At 37.2% G+C, this 21,362-nt stretch overlaps 1 protein-coding gene and 1 long non-coding RNA gene across 2 annotated transcripts in view; one reads left to right on the plus strand and one right to left on the minus strand.

Annotated features, from left to right (window-relative positions):
• Positions 1–21,362, minus strand: part of Tango6 (transport and golgi organization 6 homolog) — a 168,574-nt gene that overhangs the window by 140,644 nt on the left and 6,568 nt on the right. The window contains exons 3-7 of the mRNA XM_048792418.1: positions 20,203–20,319; positions 17,379–17,530; positions 16,585–16,599; positions 16,273–16,430; positions 11,030–11,112 (exon numbers count right to left, since the gene is read on the minus strand). Of these exons, the coding sequence (XP_048648375.1) occupies positions 11,030–11,112; positions 16,273–16,430; positions 16,585–16,599; positions 17,379–17,530; positions 20,203–20,319 (525 nt within the window). The remainder of the gene's footprint in view (positions 1–11,029; positions 11,113–16,272; positions 16,431–16,584; positions 16,600–17,378; positions 17,531–20,202; positions 20,320–21,362) is intronic.
• On the plus strand, positions 2,051–6,543 carry LOC125613103. Its single transcript, XR_007343597.1, has 3 exons — positions 2,051–2,241; positions 2,458–2,584; positions 5,292–6,543. It is a non-coding gene; the product is annotated as an uncharacterized LOC125613103 (long non-coding RNA).

Raw genomic sequence — 21,362 nt, forward strand, 5'->3', positions numbered from 1 at the left:
ATGGTAGTATCTTTCTAGTGATCATGGTGGGAGGGGGGGGGTGTCTTCCCTTCTCAGGCTGGAGGCAAAGTGGGATGAGAATTCAGTTCTAAAATGCAATCCAATACTCCATGAATAGTTTCTACCTGTGGTGAAATATCCTAAGAAGCATATCAATGGAAGTTTCCTTTTCCAGTGGTATAACTGTTGGGCATATATCATGTAGAGTCATTTGTAAATACTTCCACTAACCAGTTGTGTTACTTAACACAAATCAATTGACCTCTCTTGGATCTGCTTCCCTATCTATAAAATGAGGGGATAGGATTAATCAAGCTTTAAGACCTCACTCAAATCTAATCTATTATTCTCTGACTTGACTGCAAATTGGCAGTCTTAAGAGATAAAACTAGTTGACAAAAATAAACCATCTTGGGCTGCGGTGGTAGCTTAGCAGTAGAGCACTTGCTTAGCATATGTGAGGTACCAGGTTGGATCTTTGGCACCATATAAAAATAAATAAATAAAAATAAAAGTATTGTGTCCACCTACAACTAAAAAAATTTAAAAGAAAAATGAACCATCTTTACAGATAAAGTTGAAACATTTGAACCTTCAACCTGACTGAGATAGAACAAATGTTTAACCCTACCTCACATACTTTCTGCTCTACCAATCCTGAAGTTAGTACTTTTTAAAGGTGAAATCCTGGTCTGAAGATGTATGTAGCTCAGTAGTAAAACACTTGCCTAGATGTGACAGGCCCTGGGTTAGATCCCTAGCACTGCCAAAAAAAAAAGGAAAATGAAATCCTGTGTAGTTGAAAGGACTTCTGATTACTCAAGGTATTTATACAACTGGGAACACCAAAAAAAAAAAAAAAAAAAACTAAGATGGGAAAGCCTAAGCAAGGAAGGAGGAGAGAGATTCAAAAGTAGTTTTCAATTGTTTGAAATGAAAAAGCATTTCAGAGGTACAGTGAAAGGTTGCTTTGAAGGAAAGATGAACTTTTGTATCTACCTGTGGTTTTTCTAGTATAAACATGTAGGAAGAGCTGAGGGGTACAATAAGAGGCCAGTATAGATCTATGAAAATCATAATAGCTCAGAGCAGATTAGACAAGGAAACAGACTGGTACCAATGATCCCAGTGACAGTCTGGGGATTTCTTTGTTCCTTTCTGGGGGATTTCCACATTCCTTTCTGGAACTCAGCTTTTGTTCACAGATCCAGCCGTAAGATAAGGCATCTGTGGTTGAGCCTTACAACCTTTCATCTAAGCTCAAAGGACTGCTCTATGACAAGAGATATTCTTATTTCTGGATATTCTTTACTATGGACTACAAACTATTGTCACTCCTTGTCTACTTAACCAGGAGCTCTTTGAAGGCTGTGGTGGATCTGACTTCTGCATTCGTAAACCTGGCAAGGCATCTGGCATTCTGTAGGTACTCAATATTCTTAAGACTGACTGAATCAAAGAATTAATGAACAAAGAGGCTTACTGTTTATTTTCTTAAAAAAAAAAAAAAAAAAAAAAACAGAGAGCAGGGAAAGCATAAGTATAGATATTATAGCCAGGTTCAAAGACACATTAAAAGCAACCTCTTTTCTAATAATTAGGCACATTTGTAAGACACTTCTCTGTTCTTATTTGGATAAAGATTAAATTAATTAACCATAAACCCTAAAAAAAAATCTCTAATTTAGGGGGATGTTATAAGGCCCTATGTATTTTCTTTTTTTTTTTTTTCAAAGCTGTAGATAGAGACTATTCAATCAGTGGTAATTAACTGAACAGAATCACAGAACTTCAGCTGTGGAAGGGCAAAAAGAATGAACAAAAGAGGCTGGATTTTATATAGGCTGATTCATCTATAGTTAATATCTGGAGATTGAAACTTCTCTGGAAGTGTGGGAAGCCATTCTCGAATGTGATTTGAGTTATCTTCCTGGCTGGGTGAGAGGCGCTTAGACACAGCGGTGTCAGAGCCTTCCCCACCCTGTACCAGGTTCGAGGGCTGTCCGTGTGGGGGTGTGCCTGACCACTGATCGAAGACCAATCACCGACCCTGACCTTGGAATGCTGCCCCCCTCGACCTTCATTGGATGGAATTTTCCCTTGAATTTTTTGTTCCCAAATAAAAGCTCACCCCCTGGCATGTTCCCTCTCTCTCGCTGGCCTCTCCTGTTAACCTCACCACCCCATTAGGTGGCTGGAGGCAGGAGCTAGGAGGAGCCGTCTCTGACCTGGGCAAATAAGGTAACGAGAGTTATGTCTCTTTAATTTTAAAACTCACTAGTTAATTTTTAAGCTTTCGAACCTCTATTATGAAGCTAGCATGCTGGTCGCGTAGCTGATGAAGAATTACTAAAAATTTAAATTCTTTTAAGAGGGAAAAAAAATGTGTTTCTGTTTTAGAGCAAACAAAATAAAACAAATGGAAGGCAGCCTCACATGCCCCACTTCTCATTTCAGAGACTCCTATTACATTGTTAAGCACAGAAACTGCTATCCACTGAAAGAGCACCAGGAAGTTGGAGTTAGAACACTTGGGTGAATTTTACCTCTGCCACCTATGTGACTGACCCAAATCCTACACTGAGTGAGTAAAACATGGACCATATTCTTAAATCTCTCAGTCTCAGTTTTCTCATTACAATGTAGATTTTATGCTTTGGGTATAAGGACCAATTAAGATAATTCATATTCAAGTATTTTGTAAAATGCACAGCCCATGCAAATGTTTGATTTATTCCTACATTTTAATACTACAATAAATGGAATTGTTTTCTTAATGTATGCTTTCATCTTTTATAGAGATGTATATGTGTGGAAATACAAACTTGATAGTATTTAGTCTGCTTGATTCTGAATAAACCTAACAGTGAAATTCTGTACAGGCTGAAACTTGATTTTATCCCTATTAAACTAGTCAAATACTGCCTTCTATAACATTACAGTGATCCTTTTGATAGTAGTGTTCCAGAACTTCTAACACACTTGTGGAGTTTAATTAAGACATGTGAGAAGAAAAAGAACAAGGCAAGTTACCTAATATAGAAAGTATTTTGCACTGTGCATGCTTTCAGAACATATTGCATAAAATTGTCTTTTTTTTTTTTAAAGCGTTTCCCTGAGCCAAAAAGGAACTGACAGTTTTTGAGCACTTATGAGCTACAGTATGTTATGAATCACCAAAAGTTACCTTAGTTCATCTCCACAACTGAAGTGTTAAATAAGTTACCAAAAGTTGCCAGGCATGGTGGCACATGCCTGCAATCCCAGGGACTTGGGAGGCTCAGATAGGAGGATCATGAGTTCAAAGACAGCCTCAGGAATGGGGAGGCACTAAGCAACTCAGTGAGACCCTGTCTTTAAATAAAATACAAAATAGGGCTGGGGATGTGGTTCAATGGTTGAGTGCCCCTGAGTTCAATCCCTGGTACCCCCCAACACCCCTCCCCCCCAAAATTACCAAAAATCACATGGATAGTCTACCTTCAAGACAGATTCCAGCCAGGTGTGGTAGTGCATGCCTGTAATCTCAGTAGTTTGGGAGGCTAAAGCAGGAGGATCACAAGTTCAAGGCTAGCCTCAGCAATTTAGTGAGGCTCTAAGCAACTTAGCATGACCTTGTCTCAAAATAAAATATAAAAAAAAGGGCTGGGGATGTGGCTGTGTGGTTAAGTGCTCCTGGTACAATCCCCAGTACAAAATAAATAAATAAATAAAAGGTAAGATTCCAATCTAGATATGTCTGATTCAAAGACCCTAATACTTTTCCTATACCATACCACAGATTCTGAGATGCAGCTTTTATTTTATTTTTTAATTTTTTTTAAGGGGCGGGGGAGAGAGAGAGAGAGAATTTTTTTAATATATATATATATATATATATATATATTTTTTTTTAGTTTTAAGTGGACACAACATCTTTGTTTGTATGTGGTGCTGAGGATCGAATCCAGGCCACACGCATGCCAGGAGAGCTCGCTACCGCTTGAGCCACATCCCCCGCCCTGAGATGCAGCTTTTAGAAAATCGAATATGTGTAACTCCTACAGATATGAAGGGTACTTCTTTTAGTTCTTTGCTTGAAATACAAGATCACTTCAATTATAGATAGAAATTTTTAGAAAGAACTGCGTTTAAAGAATGGCTAAGGTGAGGAGACTAACTTTTTGCTATAAAGCCTTTTGCACTTCTAAATTCGTACCAAGTGCCAAAATATAATGTTTTCTGAACACTGAAAGAGATAGTGAGAAGGAGAAATTGATTTCCAAATCAGCTCCACCATTCACAATCTATAAGATTTATAACTAGTCACTTCAAACAATATTTGATTTTGTTTCATTTACTATAAAATGAGAGTTAATTTATCAAAACCCATGAAAGGTACAATACCAAAAATGAATCCTAATGTAAACTGCAGACTTTGGGTGATGCTGATATATCAATGTAGGTTCATCAGTTGTAACAAATGTACTACTCTAGTGTAGGATGTTGCTAGTAGGGGAGACCGTCTGGGAGCAGGAGGTTGATAGAACTCTGTATTTTCATCTTCATTTTCCTATAAACCTAAAACCCTTCTTCTTTTTTGTGGTGCTGGGGGTTGGCAAATGTTCTACCACTAAGCTACATTCCAAGCCCCTAAAACTGCTTTTAAATATACAGTAAGCCTTCAGTCTCCACAAATTCCACATTCAGCTTCAACCAATCATGACTGAAAATGTTTGCGGAAAAAAACTGTCTCTGTATGGAACATGTAGATGTTTTCTCCTTATCATTATCCCTGAACAAATATTAAAAAACTATATATGTAGCATTTACATTGTATTAGATATTATAATTAACATTGTGATCATTTAAAGTATATGGGTGGATGTGCATAAACATTAAAATACTACCCAATTTTATATAAGGGACTTGAGCATCCTTGGATTTTGGTATCCTTAGGGTGCTGGAACAAATCCCATGAGGAACACTAAGGGGCAATTGTAAAATTGTTTTTTTAAGTAAGGAGTTATACTAAATTATTTTTAAAGTTCCTTCCGTTTCTAAGATTCTATATTATTCTATCTTACTCTGTAAAACTAATTAAAAATCAGAAAGAAGAGTCAAATGCCCCATCTGACAAAGTAACTTTAATTATAAATTCATTAGATTAGATGGGAAAAAAAGACTTGGATAATTAAAGTGAAAAGTCCTGAATTTGGAAACAGAGAGATAAAATGGAAATGAGAATGTACAAAATAAACTAATTAAATACTTTCTAGTCTTTCCTATCCTGACATTTCTCTTGCTTTTAGGAAGCTTCAGGCAAGTATTGTGAAGAATAAAAGGAAATATTTTACCCCGCATGAGATGGTGGCCCGTCCCCTGAAGAGCAAGAAAATGTCCAAAATAAAAAGAATTGCATGTATAATTATATCAACATGGATTCTACTATAATGTATAACTAAAAAGAACCAAAAAAAAAAAAAAAAAATTGCAAGGCTGGAGATTGTACTCGCCTCACAAGTGCAAGGACCTTGGTTCAATCCCAAGCACCACAAAAAAAAAAAAAAAAAGAGGAAGATGAAGACGAAGACAAGAAAAACTGCAGGAAAAGAACTGGAATTCTCTTACCTTGTCCTACCTCAAACTGAACTCTGTGCAATCTAGGCCTCTCTTCACCTCCCTAGGCAAAGAAGCACCCCCTTACTCCCTCTCATACCAAGGAGAATGAAGAATTTAAGCATTAGAGGAACTGAGCCTCAGACACTCAAAGTTAGGACAAGGAATGAGAAGCCACTGAACTAAGTTATTTGAGCTACATAGCCCCCTTTTGGCTTAAATAATTTTACCAGACATTAGGCACAGACTATATAGAAATACTACTAATGCAGATGAAGTATATAAGTGGCTATGCCAAGTTTTCAATTCAATTTAATGAGCACATGCATATATATAGACAACTTTCTACCTGGCCCACCTGAGCTATCATAACCATACTGTTCTGCTATCTCATGCATGTGAAGGATTCATGTGTGAAAAGGTCTTCCCTTGTCATTGTTCCTACTATAAAATTTTCATTCAGAGTGCTGTGGTTGCTGCTCAGTGGTACAGCACTTGCTTAAAATGCACTAGGCCCTGGGTTCAATCACATGGATTGAAATTTTTTTTTTCATTGAGAGAGTTATAGTTTATTTCTTTAAATACCAATATGTATTTAAATTTTAATGCTTTTGGAACAAAATATTTCTGGAATGCAGTCTCTATCTTCTAAACAAAGAACACTGAACATATCAGCCATAACATACTTTGCTTTTCTAATTATTATGCTCTTTTGAGTAGTTTTTCTATGTCCTTTCTTGTTCTTCTCTACTGGCATTCTTTTGTCATTGTGTCTTAATTTCTAACTTGTTATTTCTAATTCTGACAAGCATAGTAGCACAAAACTGTAATCCCAGCTACTAGGGAGATTGAGGCAGAAGGATTGAAATTTCAAGGCCAGTCTAGGAACTTAGCAAGATCCTGACTCAAAATAAAGAATAAAAAGGATGGGCTGGGATTGTAGTTCAGTGGTAGAGCAGGCAGACACACATGTTAGGCACTAGGTTCGATCCTCAGCACCACATAAAAAAATAAATAAAGGTATTGTGTCCATCTACAACTAAAAAAATTTTTTAAAGGGCTGGGGGGTAGTCCCATGGTAGAATGTTTGTTTAGCAGAGTGAGCCCCTGGGTTTAATCCTTAGCACCAAAAAACAATTATTTTATAAATCAGATAACCAATATGATCAGAACTGTGTAAAAGTAAAAATAGAACTTGCTCTGAGGACAGAGGTGCTCTGCAGTTAGAGCTGGATGGTGGCTGTGATAACACGTGACCCAGGATGTCAAACTGGAAATGCCAAGTGAGGCACCAAGTCAAAACAGACCTGAAACTCCAAAGTAAATTCCCAAATGAACTCAAACACTCCTCACTCAGAAGAAGAGTGAAGAAGGATCAAAACTATAGAGATGGGGAGGAGGCTGGTAAGGAGAGAGCTATTGGTGAGCCAGGAGTCCTCAACCTATCAATAATAAAAAACAAATAACTCAATCTAAAAATGAACAAAGGAGCAGAACATGGTGGGGTAGGCCTGTAATCCCAGCAGCTTGGGAGATTGAGGCAGGAGGATCGTGAGTTCAAAGCCAGCCTCAACAACTTAGCAAGGGACTAAACAACTCAGCAAGACCCTGCCTCTAGATAAAATATTAAACAATGGCTGGGGATATGGCTCAATGGTTAAGCACTCCTGAGTTCAATTCCTGATACCAAAAAGTAAATAAATAAATAAATAAAAGTGAACAAAGGAATTGGGCATGGTAGTAGATGTTTGTTAATCCCAGCAACTCAGGAGGCTAAGGCAGGAGGATCTCAATTTCAAGGCCAATCTCAGCAATTTAGCAAGACCCTGTCTCAAAAAGAAAAGGAGCTGAGGCTATAGCTCAGTGGTAAAGTGCTTGCCTCCTATGTGTAAGGTACTTAGCACCACATAAAAATAAATAAATATACTGTGTGTTCATCTACAACTAAATAAACATTAAAAAAATTAAAAAGAAAAAAAATTAAAAACAAAGGGGGACTGAGGATGTAGCTCAGGGACAAAGTGCCCCTGGGTTCAATCCCATACCAAAGGAATGGGGTGGGGGACTGGGTAGGGGAGAGAACAATGGATCCTAATAGACATTTCTCCAAACATGCAAATAACCAATAAGCATATGAAAAACTATTAAATATAATTAGCCATTAGGGAAATATAAATAAAAGCCATAGTAAGATGCTACTTTTTACCAATTAGGAGGATTATGCAAAAAGATAGGTAATAACAAGAATTGGCCAGGATGTGGACTTAGAGCCTGAATAGATTGCTAGTAAGAATGTAAAATGTTGCCCCCCTTGGGCAACCAGTTCGGCAAGTCCTCAAAAGGTAAACAGGATCACCACATGATCTAGCAAGTCCACACCTAGGGAAGTGTATGTGTACCTAGAGAGAAATAAGAATATACATATACTACACTGTACATCAATATTTATAGCAGTATTATTCATAAGGGCTAAATGGTAGAAACAATTCAAAATCTATCAACAGAAGAATGAATAAATAAATACACATACACAAAATTACTGGTACACAAATGTTTTCAGCAGTATTATTTGTAAAAACCCAAATAGTCCATCAACAGAGGACTGTATAAAGAAAATATGGTATACCCATACAATAAACACAATAAGGAAAAAAGAAGGAATGCTGCAATATGGATGAACCTCAAAAATACCATGCTAAGAATGCAGACTGTTAAGATTCCTTATGCATGAGATGCATGAAACAGGCAAAGCGATAGAGACAAAACAGTACATTAGCGATTACCTATGGCTAGAGCAGTGTAGACAGAGTAGAGAATGACAGTTAAAGGATATGGGGTTTATTTTAGGGAGGACAAAAATATTCTAAAATTTGATTGTAGTGATGATTGTACAATCCTATGAATAAATTTAAAAAATGAACTGCATGCTTGAAATGGGTGGAATATATGTTTTGTGAATTTTTATCTCAATAAGTATCAACAAGAAGAAAAACAGAGCAGGAAATGTTCCCCAAAACATCTCTCAGACTAAATACCCTCATTTCCCACTGAGAGACTGAATCAATGAACCCATCGCAGATGTTCTCCTTATTTCCTGCCTTTGAGCAGTACTCTATAATTTAGTATTAGCAGAAAGTTAACGAAGACAACACATCTCTTATTGCTAAAGTTTACACAATGTTTACTATTTCCCTCCAATATACACATTCCCTCTGTTTTCCAACTGTAGCTGGGCTGCCAAAACCTTGTAGAAAGAATAATTACCCTCTACACCCTCCTGGTTTCACAATACCAATTTCTAGTATCTAATCCAGTATCTACAGCAGACTAATGATCTGCTTGCCTCTCTAGGAGGCTTTAAATGCACCAAAATGTTCATTGAGCTAGGAGGGGTTCCCTGCTTTAGGGAACAAAAAGGATAAATGGCAGCATTTATTTCCAAATCTCTCTCTCTCTCTCTNCAAACCCAGGGCCTCAGGCATCATAAGAAAATGCTCTACCACTGAACTACATCCCTAGTCCTTTTTATTTTTATTTTAAGATGAGGTCTTACTAAGTTGCCAAGGCTGGCCTTCAACATGCAATCATCCTGCCTCAGCCTCCCAAGTAGCTAGAATGACAGGTATGTGCCACCATGCTCAGATCTAAAGTTCCAAACCAGCCAGGAAAATTTAGAAAGACCCTGTCTCAAAATAAAAAATAAATAAAATAAAAAATAAAAAAGGATTGGGAATATAGCTAAGTGCCTCTGGGTTCAATCTCTAGTATTACCAAAAAAAGAAAAAAAAAGAGAGAGAGAAAAGAAAAGAAAATATCACTGTATTCATTAGCAGTCACTCCCAATTCCTCATCTCTATCCTAAGTGTCTAGCAATCACTAATCTATTTTATTTCTATGTGAATTAGCCTATCTGGACATTTCATACAAATGGAATTATATATAATATGTGATTTTCTGTGTCTGGCTTTTTTACTTCACATAATTTCTTAACATTCACCCATGTTCAAGTACATATACATACTTCATTTCTGTTCATGACTGAGAGCTGTTCTACTGCACTGACATAGCGCATATGTTTATCCATTTATTAGGTGACAGACACATGGGTTGTGTCCACATTTTAGTTTTTATAATAATGCTGCTATGAACATTCACATACAGGTTTTTGTGTGAACATATTTCATTTTCTTTGGGTATATACCTAAGAGTGGAATTGCTGGGTCATATGATAACTCTGTGTTCAACTTTTTGAGGAAATGCCAAACTATTTTCCAAAGCAACTGTACTTTTTAACTTGGAATAAAATTTTGAAAGTTGTAAATATTTTCAAAAGTAAAATATTATAAATTTATTGAAATAAACTTTAAAGAAGAATATTTATCCCAACTCCATCTGGCCCTAACACCATGCATTTTGTGTTTGTCTGAAAATATCTCTCATATATATTTATAAGGCTGCAATCATAGCAAACATACAATTTATATATTTTTCATTTTTGTTATATATTTAGGTAGTCATTTTCAGGATTCATTTATATAGAACTACTTCTCTATGATAGATTACTATCAAAAATTATAAAGTAGATTCAATATTATCATACTTTTAGGAAACCTATGGTGCTGAAAAATGCTTCTGTCCTTTTCATCAAGACATATTTTAGGGGGGGGGGGTGCACGAGGTACTGGGAATTGAACTCAGGGGCACTCAACCACTAAGACACATCCCCAGCCCTATTTTGTATTTTATTTAGAGAAAAAGCCTTGCTGAGTTGCTAAGTGCCTCACAAAGTTGCTGAGGCTGGCTTTGAACTCATGATCCTCCTGCCTCAGGCTCCCAAGCACCTGGGATTACAGGAGTGCACCACTGTGCTCAGCTTTATTTTTTTATTTTTGAAATAGGGTCTCACTAAATTGCTTAGGCTGGCCTTGAATTTGCAACCCTCCTGCCTCAGCCTCGTGAATTGCTGGGATTACAGGTGTGTGCCACCACACCCTGCTAGACACTCCAATTCTTAAAGTATGTAATAAAAGGCAAAATTGCCAGGTGCCGTGGTACATACCTATAATCCCAGTGGCTCCAGAGACTGAGGCAGAAGGATCACAAATTCAAAGCTGGCCTCAACAACTTTGCAAGGCCCTAACCAACTTAGTGATTCCCTGTCTATAAAAATAAAAAATATAAAGGGCTGGAATGTAGCCTAGTGGTTAAGTACCTCTGGGTTCAATTCCTGGTACAAAAAGTAAAATAAAATAAAGGCAAAATTATTTAAGAGCTGGGAATACAGCTTAGTGGTAGAACACTTGCCTGGTGAGCATGAGGTCCCCTGGGTTCAATTCCCAGTACCACCACAAAAATAAGTAAATAAATAAAATAAAAATAAAAGAATAAGTAAAAATACAAGCTAAAAATATTAGTGACTTGAATTACCAACCTTAAACACATCTTCAATACATCTACTAAGTTCTTCTTCTGACACCAAAATGGTTCCTGGTACTATATCATTCTCTGGAACCTCTAGAAAACAAACAAAATTATCCACACTCAGTGCCTCACTGAAGCACTAATAGGAGATAGTTTTACTACAAAGATGTTCACACTTTTACACTGTTGGAGAAACTGTAAATTAGTACAACCACTAATCACCACATGACCCAGCTATACTACTCCTCAGTATTTATCCTAAAGAATTAAAATCACTGGGCTGGGGATATAGCTTAGCTGGTAGAGTGCTTGCCTTACATGCACAAGGTCGTGGGTTCAATCCCCAACACCACAAAAAAAAAAAAAAGAATTAAACTCATCATACTATAAGGGTACATGCATACCCATATATATAGCAGCACAATTAAAAACAGTCAAACTATCAGCCTAGGTGTCCATCAATGGAAGAATGGATAAAAAAAATGTGATGTACAAACAAGATGGAGTTTTATTCGGTCATAAAGAAAAATGAATTATGTCATTTGCAGGAAAATGTATGGGACTGGAGACCATTTATGTTAAGAGAAATAAGTCAAACTCAGAAGGTGAAGGGTCATGTGTTTTCTCTTATATGCAGAAGCTACAGAGGAAAAAAGAAAAGAAAGGTAGGAGGGTTAGGGATCCCATAGAAAATTAAAGGGTGCAATTGTGTTCACAACAGCCGCTGCACTGCGATTACAGAAGTAATTGCAGTAAGTCCACTGAACTTCTGATAAGCAAGCTCCCCTTCCAGCGTCTGGTGCAAGAAATTGCTCAGGACTTCAAAACAGATTTGCGCTTCCAGAGCGCAGCTATTGGTGCTTTGCAGGAGGCAGGTGAGGCCTATCTGGGTCTTTTTGAAGAGACCAACCCTGTGTGCTATCCAAGCCAAATGTGTAACAATTATGAGAAAAGACATCCAACCAACACGCTGAATATGTGGAGAATGTACTGGAGAATTCACATGATGAGCCAGGAATGGTGGTGCAGCTTGGGAGGCTGAGGCAGGAGGATCGCAAGTTCAAACCCAGCCTCAGCAAGGGTGAGGTACTAAGCAACAGTGAGACCCTGTCTCTAAATAAAATACAAAATAGGTCTGGGGATGTGTCTCAGTGGTCGAGTGCCCCTGAGTTCAATTCCAGTACCAAAAAAAAAAAGAGTTCACTATGGAAGGAAACATTTCATTCTCAAAAAATTTTTTTCTCTTCTTCTTGCTATTGGTAGTTCTGAACGATAGATATTTTTTTCCCATGGGGTCAAAAGGTACTTAAGTATATGACTGTGAGTGGAAAAAGAGGGGACAGAAATCAGGTACTGGCCGTTTTTCCATTTTCATTTGTGTGTGAAGTTTTACTATAAATTTTTAATATAAATTTTACTATAAATTTTTACTATAAAAACATTAGGCAAGTTAAAATGTCAGTGAACAAAGTTTCAGCAGTTCAAGTTTATAACAATTATAAATAAAACTGTTAAATTTTTCTGGACAATGCTGGCATTTGAATTTTTTTCAACAAGTAAATTTCTGATTGGCGGCAACTAAATGGTGTTTGTAGCATTTTTATCATACAGTAGATCCCATCCACTCACTATACTTTTCTAACGGAGTTGTCCTACATGCAAGTACATGGGTTTTTTATAACTTTTTTTTTTTTAGTTGTAGTTGGACACAATACCTTTATTTTACTTATTTTTATGTGGTGCTGAGGCTCAAACCCAGTGTCTCGCACGTGCTAGGCAAGTGCTCTACCGCTGAGCCACACCCAGTCCCTAGTAAGTTTTTTTTCCTATTTATTTATTTATTTTGCATTACGATTCTTAATACACCATTATACAATAATTTATCATATCTCTGATTATATATAAGGTATGTTGACCCAAGTACGTTTTTAATGTTGTCTGTCTTCTATGCTGTTCCTGTTTTCTATTAAAATACATTAAACTAAAAATAAAAATTAAAAAATAATAAAATGAAAATCAAAGGGAGATCAGTAGAGGAAAGAGACAAGAAGATGAGAGGTGGGGAATGAGGGAGGAAATGCTGAGAAGTGATATTGGCAAAATTATGTTGTTATATTGTATGCATGTATGAATATGTAACAACAAATCCCAACATTATGTACAACTCTAATACACTAATAAAACTGTGAAAAAAAAAATAAACAAAATGTAAAAGAAAAAAAGAAAGAAAGATGGCTAACTAATTAACAGCTAAGATCTGAAAATCAACATGGTTACCATTGTACAATATATTATTCATATATAACATTTCATGGAATCTATGCTGCTGTTTATAAATATGCATTGCTATTTTATGTATCACTAAGAAAGAAAAACTGTCAGTTAACTTATTATTTCATATCATAATTTTAATTTTAAAATTTATTGAATGAAAAATTGGGGATTAAATGAAATGAAAATGGCAGAGAGTTGAATAGTTGTATACAGGTGACAGGCACACAGGAGTTTATTATACAATCACTCTAATTATGTGTTCAAAGATTTTCCTTTAAACAGCTTTTTTTTTTTTTTTTTTTGGAACTAGGGATTGAACCCAGGGGCAGTCTACTACTGAGCCACACCCCAAGCCCTTTTTCAGTTTTTATTTTGAGACAGGGTCTCACTAAATTGAAGAGGCTTTCCTTGAACTTGCAATCCTCCTGCCTCAGTCTCTGGAGTTGCTGGGACTAAGGAAGGTTCCACCAGGCCTGGCTCTATTTTAAAACATTTGAGCCAGGTACAGTGGTTCATGGCTGTAAATCCAGTGTTTCAGGAGGCTGAGGCAGGAGAATCATAAATTCAAGGCCAGCCTTTACAACTTAGCAAGACGCTGTCTCACAATAAAAATTTAAAAAGGGCTAAGGGTATAGCTCAGTGGTAGAGTGCCCCTGGGTTCAATCCCTAGTACTGAATGAATGAATGAATAAATCCTGAATCCTCCATTTTACTACTATCTTCACAATTTTTTTTCCAAATCACTGACATCCATTCTACAAGCATTGATGCTCATGTAGGCAAAGACAACATCGTGATTGCTTTCAGATGAACAGCAATTGTGAAATGCATCTGGATATCAAAATAGTTAAAAGGCGAAAAAAGATTTCCAAAATAGAAGATGTTTGCTAATTACAGTGCTGGGGATTGAACCCAGGGCCTCAAACATGCATAGTAAGTGCTCTACACTAAAGTTCATCTCCAGCCCCCCCGCCCAATTTTTTAAAATCTTTTTTTAGTTTTCAATGGATCTTTTATTTTATTTATTTATATGTGGTGCTGAGGATTGAACCCAGGGCCTCACACATGCCAGGCAAGTGCTCTACCACTGAGCCACAACTCCAGGCCCTCCAATTTTTTTAAAATTATTTTTTTAGTTGTAGTTGGACACAATAACTTTATTTTTATTTGTTTTTATTTTTATGTGGTGCTGAGGATCGAACCCAGCACCTCGCACGTGCTAGGCAAGCGCTCTACCGCTGAGCCACAACCCCAGTCCCCCCAATTTTTTTAATGTAAAAAAAATTAGAACTGATGAAAATGGAACCATAAAAACAGCATACTACAGGGATACAGCCACATCAATGTTTATAGCAGCACAATTCATAATAGCTAAACTGTAGAACCAACCTAGATGCCCTTCAGTAGATGAATGGATAAAAAAAATGCGGTATATATACACAATAGAATATTATACTACATTAAAAGAGAATAAAATCATGACATTTGCAGGTAAATGGATGAAACTGGAGAATATAATGCTAAGTGAAATTAGCCAATCCCAAAAAGCCAAATGCTGAATGATTTCTCTGACTTAAGGATGCTGATCCATTATATGCTGCAGGGGGTAGGGGACAGGGGGGATTAAATGAACTCTAGATAGGGCAAAGGGGAAAAGGGGAGGGAGGGGAAAGGAGGGAGCATAGGGGTAGGAAAGACGGTGGAATGAGATGGTCATCATTACTCTAAGTACATGTATGAAGACACGAAGGATGTGACTACTTTGTGTACAACCAGAGATATGAAAAATTGTGCTCTATATGTGTAATGAATTTTAATGCATTCTGTTGTCAAACCAATTAAAATTAAAAACAAAAATAACAAGTGGAACCAATATATGGCATCCATCATAATTACCACATAGTCCTAACAATGTAATAACAAAATGAAATACAAAATTAAGAAACCTTATTCTATAGACTATTTCTCCAATGGCAATGATAAAACTATGTAAGACCAGTCATATTCTTTTTTCTTTTTGTCCCCTCATTTTTTAATTGGTGCATTGTATGGTACATACTGATGGGATTTGTTGTTACGTATTCACATATGCACACAATATAACAATATAACTTGGCCAATATCACTTCCCAGCATTTCCCACCCCCCCCCACCTCCCATACCATGGTCTCTTTCCTCTACAAGATCAGTTATATTCTTATCTAGTCCCTATTGTTACCAACAGATTGAATGTACAACATATGTAGCTGGTGTTGCAAATATAATTTAACACACAAAGAAGGCTTGGCACAAATAAATATTCCTTGAATAAATAAACAAGGTCCAGGACAAAATACTGATAGTATTATCAGTGTTAAATTTCCTGAGTGGCATCAAGTATTGTGGTCATGAAAGACACTGACACTTTTCTTTAGAGACACATGCTTAAGTATTTATGGGGGTATGTCATGATGTCTACAACTAATTCTCAAATTAGTTTTGAGAGAAACTATATTCATGTGTAAAGAGGAAGGAAGCAAATGTGAACAAAATGTGAACAGTTGGTGAAGCATATGAGTGGTTCAATGTACTTTTTAGAAGTTTTGTGAATTTTTCAAAATAAAAAGTTGTAGGGGAAAAAAAGGAAAACTAAATCACTTAAGTCTGAACCACTGAAGAAGGCCTTTTTTAGTTTTCAGTGGACACAACCTCTTTTTTTTTTTAAATATTTATTCTTAAGCTTTAGGTGGACACAATATCTTTATTTTACATTTATATGGTGCTGAGGATCGAACCTGGTGCCTTGTGCATGCTAGGTGAGCACTCCACCACTGAGCCACAACCCCAGCCCACAACCTCTTTATTTTACATTTATGTGGTGCTGAGGATTGAACCCAGCGCCCCACTCATGCCAGGCAAGCGTGCTACCACTTGAGCCACATCCCCAGCCTGAAGAAGGCCTTTTAGAGAGACACCTAACCACCAGACATTCTCCTTTACCTGCTGTATTCAAACATCGATGAAGAGGAGCTAACATTGGCTGAAGCAAATACTTTGCTGCCAGTTGTGGCTGTTCTCTCGACATAGTTATAAAGGTAGTGGTAGAGACTCTTTGAAATTGCTGTACTGTCAATTTATCTTGAAAATGAAATAAATCCAAAATCTACAAGAAAAATCACATAAAGCAAATATCAGGGTCTTTGCAAGGAACATGACAGTAATTAAGAGGAAAAAAACATTTATTTCTTTAGCCAAAAAAGAAAGTTGCAGTGATAACACTGACTTAACAGAATGGCTTTAACAATCCACTACCAAAGGGTGTAAGCGCTGAAAAGATTGGGTGTTTATTAATAAGTTTTTCAAATTTATAAAATGTAGATTCACTTCTGGGTGGAGTGCCACAGGACTGTTATCCCAGCAATTCAGGAAGCTGAGGAAAGAGGATTCCAAGTTTTAGGGGAAACTCAACAAATTAATAAGACACTGTTTCAAAATAAAAAAACAGCTCTCTCCCTTTGGAAATGCCTTGCATTCTCTCTTAAATATGTTCTTCTTACTTTATTCTCAAAAAAATCTCTCCTTTGAGATAGCCCACATTCTTCCTTGAATGTGTATCTGCTTTCATAAATCTATGTATCTGAAAAATAAAATATAATAAAAAGGGCTGGGGATGTAGCTCAATGGCAGAGGGCTTGCCTGGCATTCATGAGGTCCTGAGTTCAGTCCCCAGTACTGCAAAACAAGCAAACAAACAAACAAAAAGTGAAGAGTACCAAAAATGTCAAATATGAGAAAAAAACAAGATATTACTAGATAACAGCAATACATACATGCACCAGTAGAAGGAAAAAGTTCAGAAATACAGGGTTCTAATTTTCTTGTAGCAGCTCTCCAATCTGCATGCTCTTGGATAAAGTCTAATACTTCTTTTCTTTTTTTGCAGTGCTGGGGGTTCAAACCCAGGGCCTCATACATATTAGGCAAATGCTCCCCACTACACTACACCTCCAACCCTCAGTCAGATTTTAAAGGCAAAGACTAGAGGCCAGTGATTCACCTCAAATCTGACTCAAAAGGAAATGGATAGCAAAGAAAGAGAAACATGCTATTTCTTACCGCCTGCTCCTTCCAAAATGCCCCGGACTACTGCCTGAACACCACTGGGTCTCATTAACCTTTCTGAGAGCAGCTGCCCACACAGACGCCGAAGCCAAGCTGGGGCCCGACATCTAAGCTGTGTCTTCACATCTGTGCAGGACTGATAAAAGGAAAGGAAGATATGAATCGTGAATATCAATGAAACAGATATAGTATATAGACGCTTTTTTCAAAGGTACTGGGTCATACTGACAACAGTGTACTGTACAGATTTGACAACAAAAACATTTGGGGCTAGGGATAAAGCTCAGTGGTAGACCATGTACTTAGCAAGTACAAGGCCCTACATTTAATTCCAGCACTTAAAAAATATTTTTTTCCTTAAAATAAAACAAAATACCAAGTCTCTCCTTTACAAAAACCTTTAGCATTACTTTTATTTTCTTTTTTGGGACTGGGGATTGAACCCAGGAGCACTTTACCACTGAGTTATATCCCCAGTCTTTCTTTTATTTTTTATTTTTGAGTCAGGATTCTGCTAAGTTGCTGAGGCTGGCCTCAAACTTATGATCTTCCTGTCTCAGCCTCCTGATTCGCTGGGATTATAGGCATGTGCTACTGTCACCAGGTCGGCATTAATTTTAAGAAAGTAGAAATACAGTGATTTATATATTAATGAAATTTCAAACCCAGAAAATGACAAACACATCAATGTTTAGTACGTAGAATTTGGGAATACAAAATTAATATGACCAATCTCTAAATGTAGTCCTTCCAATCAACTCTAACTTCCAAAGAAGATTCTTATGAATGTTATTTGCCATTAAGAGGGCAGTTTACAATAGTGAGGGAACATGCCAGACCTTGCCTCCATGATCTTGAATACTCTGATTCCCATGACCCAGCAGTTTCTAGAAAAAGCTGTATTTCTTCAAGGGCTCTTTTCAAAAGATCTGTGGAGCCATCATGAACAAAACAGACTTGGTGTTCTTCATTTTGGACTAGAATGTTAACCATATTGCTGACAACAATTGCACTTAACTATATAAACATCAAAATTAGTGACAGAAGGGGTTGGGGATGTGACTCAAGCGACAGCGTGCTCTCCTGGCATGCGTGCGGCCCGGTTCGATCCTCAGCACCACATACAAAGATGTTGTGTCAGCCGAAAAAAAAATAAATTAAATAAATATTAAAATTTAAAAAAAAATTAGTAACAGAAATATTTAATCCTAGTCTTGGGATGTAGCCTAGCCTGTGTGAGACCCTGGGTTCCATCCCCAGCACTGTAAAAAAAAAAAAAATTATAACTAGCTTGTCCTCTCTTTTATTTAACGAGGATTAATAACTACCATTTATTAAGAGGGCTGTGATGTGCTAGGCAGTATATTAAGTATCTCCCACAAAATCTCAAAAGGGACTTAAGAAGGAATGGAAAGGTTTACAAATTCATACACCTGCATGCTGGGGTTGAATTCCAGTGTGCCTAATCCCAGGGCCTCTGCTTTTCACGATGTTCTTATAACATGTTTAGTTTAATCTGGCAAACTGTGAACTCATTCACAGAAACAGTACGTGAGGCACAGAGGCCCAGTGGAATGCTACCAAAACATTATAGGGATGAGATGGGGTCACTGGAGATACACGGTCAGTTGACTGTTGTTCTTACCTACAAGCTGCTTCTTTGGTTCTTCACTCTTTATGTAACTAGTTTCAAAACTAAAATTTAGGTACTAAAAGCAAATTAAATCATTTCAGATAAATTAGTTAAAAAACAAGAAAGAAACTATCTTATGCCTAGTTATATACTAGTACATTTTTATCTTTTAGTCAGGGTCTCACTAAATTGCTTAGGACCTCACAAAGTTGTTGAGACTGGCCTTGAATTTGTGACCAGCCTCCCCCAGCTGCTGGGATTGCAGGTATGCACCTCCACACTTGCCTCCACACCCGGATACTAGTCTGTGTTTTAAACAAAGGAGTTAAAAATAGAAACAATAATTGCTCTAGTTTTAATTTCTTAACTTCTAAAACTCCATTCAAAGAATAAGATGTCCAAATACTTCTACCAAAAGAATACATTGTAAACAGTTAAATTTTAGTTTTAAAAAAAAAGGATCTAGTTTCAGAATGAATAAAATATATTTTACATAAAATTGCCATAGCCTGGGCTGGGGTTGTGGCTTAGTGGTAGAGTGCCCACCTAGTACTTTCGAGGCCCTAGGTTTGATCCTCAGCACTACATAAAAATAAAATAAAGATTGTGTGTCCACCTACAACTAAAAAATAAATATTTAAAAAAAAAAAAAAACTGCCATAGCCTTAAAAAAGTGATCATAATATTCTTGGGAAAGTATCCATGATTCCACTAATGAAAAGGCATTTTATATTATTCTGAAGGTCAATGTCTTTTAGTTTTGTTTTGTTTTATTGTACTAGAGATTGAAGCTAGGGTTAATTTACCACTGAGCTATATCCCCAGATTTTTTATTTTGAGACAGGATCTTGCTACATTGCTGAGAGTCTCACTAAATTGCTGAGGCTGATTTCAAACTTGTGATCTTCCTCCCTCAGCCTCCTGAGTCACTGGGATCACAAATGTGTACCACCATGCCCATCTGTCACTGAGTTTTATAAATACCATTTGACGATCTTAAAAAAAAAACAATGAAGGGCTGGGGATATAGCTCAGTTGATAGTGTGCTTGCCTCCTATGTACAATCCCCAGCACCACACACACAAAAAAAAGATCATTAAATAGGTAACTAAAATTATCTAATTTTCTAAGAGAACATAGCACACCACACATTAACAGTTCACCCAGGAAAATACCTGGGGAGGTCCTCCCTGGAGGATAAGTAATTCACGGACAGCCAATGGTTGATACACTTGATCCAAGAGGTCTCTCAAGGCCCCCCTGGATACAGTCCTTTCCTCTTCAGTTAAAACCTACAAAAAATATGGACTCAACTTTAGAGGAATACAAACCAGGCAGGAAATACAAGATAATATTTTACAACACCAAACAAAGGTTGTTATGAATGGAGAAAAAGGAAGACTTCTGTCCCCTCTTGACTTCCTTCCACATGGAGGAAGCTGTCTACAAAAACACTCCTGGCCCTCTCTCCATCCCCAGTCACTCCCCTTCTAGGCAAGAGATATGGCTTATCTTACTGGTGACTACTGAATACATTCGATCACTAGCCAGTTTTGATATGCACTATTCAGCTCACTCCTCTTCTATCTTGTGAGAGTGAGTTCACATTCTGTTCTGCTCAGTCTTGCTGAGCAGGGGCAAATCCCCCTGCCATAAGGCAGAAGGCAATGTAGTTTTCCAGCACTGCTGAAACTGGTAAATAGTAAATATGTCTAATTCTGGAGTGTATCATTAGGAAATGTCTCCATCATAAGTTATCTCCTCCCACTGTCTTTATAAGCAACAGAGGTGATGTTTTTCTGGAATCTTCTCTCTTTCTTTCCTTTCTTTCTGTACTAGGGATTAAACCCAGGGATGTTAGACAAACATTAGGCATACTAAGCAACCACTCTACTACTGAGATATATACCCAGCCCAGAGGTAATATTTTTTACTTTTCATCTCTCTTATTTTGTTAGCTAGTGTTTTCACTCATTCAGAACTTGGACAGTAAACAGAGGTTCTATTCTGGGGCACATGTGAGTCCCAACAGTATAGTCTCCCTTTGGTAATTAGCACTCACAGTGAAACAGTCAAGGTCTTGCCTATTACATGTAGTACACTACGATGTGAGGGCTACTCAGAGCAGCAGCTATTGGTGGAACTTTTTCCAGCTTTACAATGTACATTCACCAGGTTGCCCCTCTGTCAATTCTTATCCCCTTTCCTACTTGGTTTTTGGCTTCCCTTTTCTTTTCTGTCTCCTGCCTAAGACTCCTGCAACATTGCTTAGCCTCAGAAATAGCACACAGATCTGTTGACCCAGGTGCTCCATCTCAGGGAAATGCAGGCTGTA

The sequence above is a fragment of the Marmota marmota genome, unplaced genomic scaffold (assembly GCF_001458135.2).
Source record: "Marmota marmota marmota unplaced genomic scaffold, marMar, whole genome shotgun sequence".
In the NCBI taxonomy this organism is placed as follows: Eukaryota; Metazoa; Chordata; class Mammalia; order Rodentia; family Sciuridae; genus Marmota; species Marmota marmota.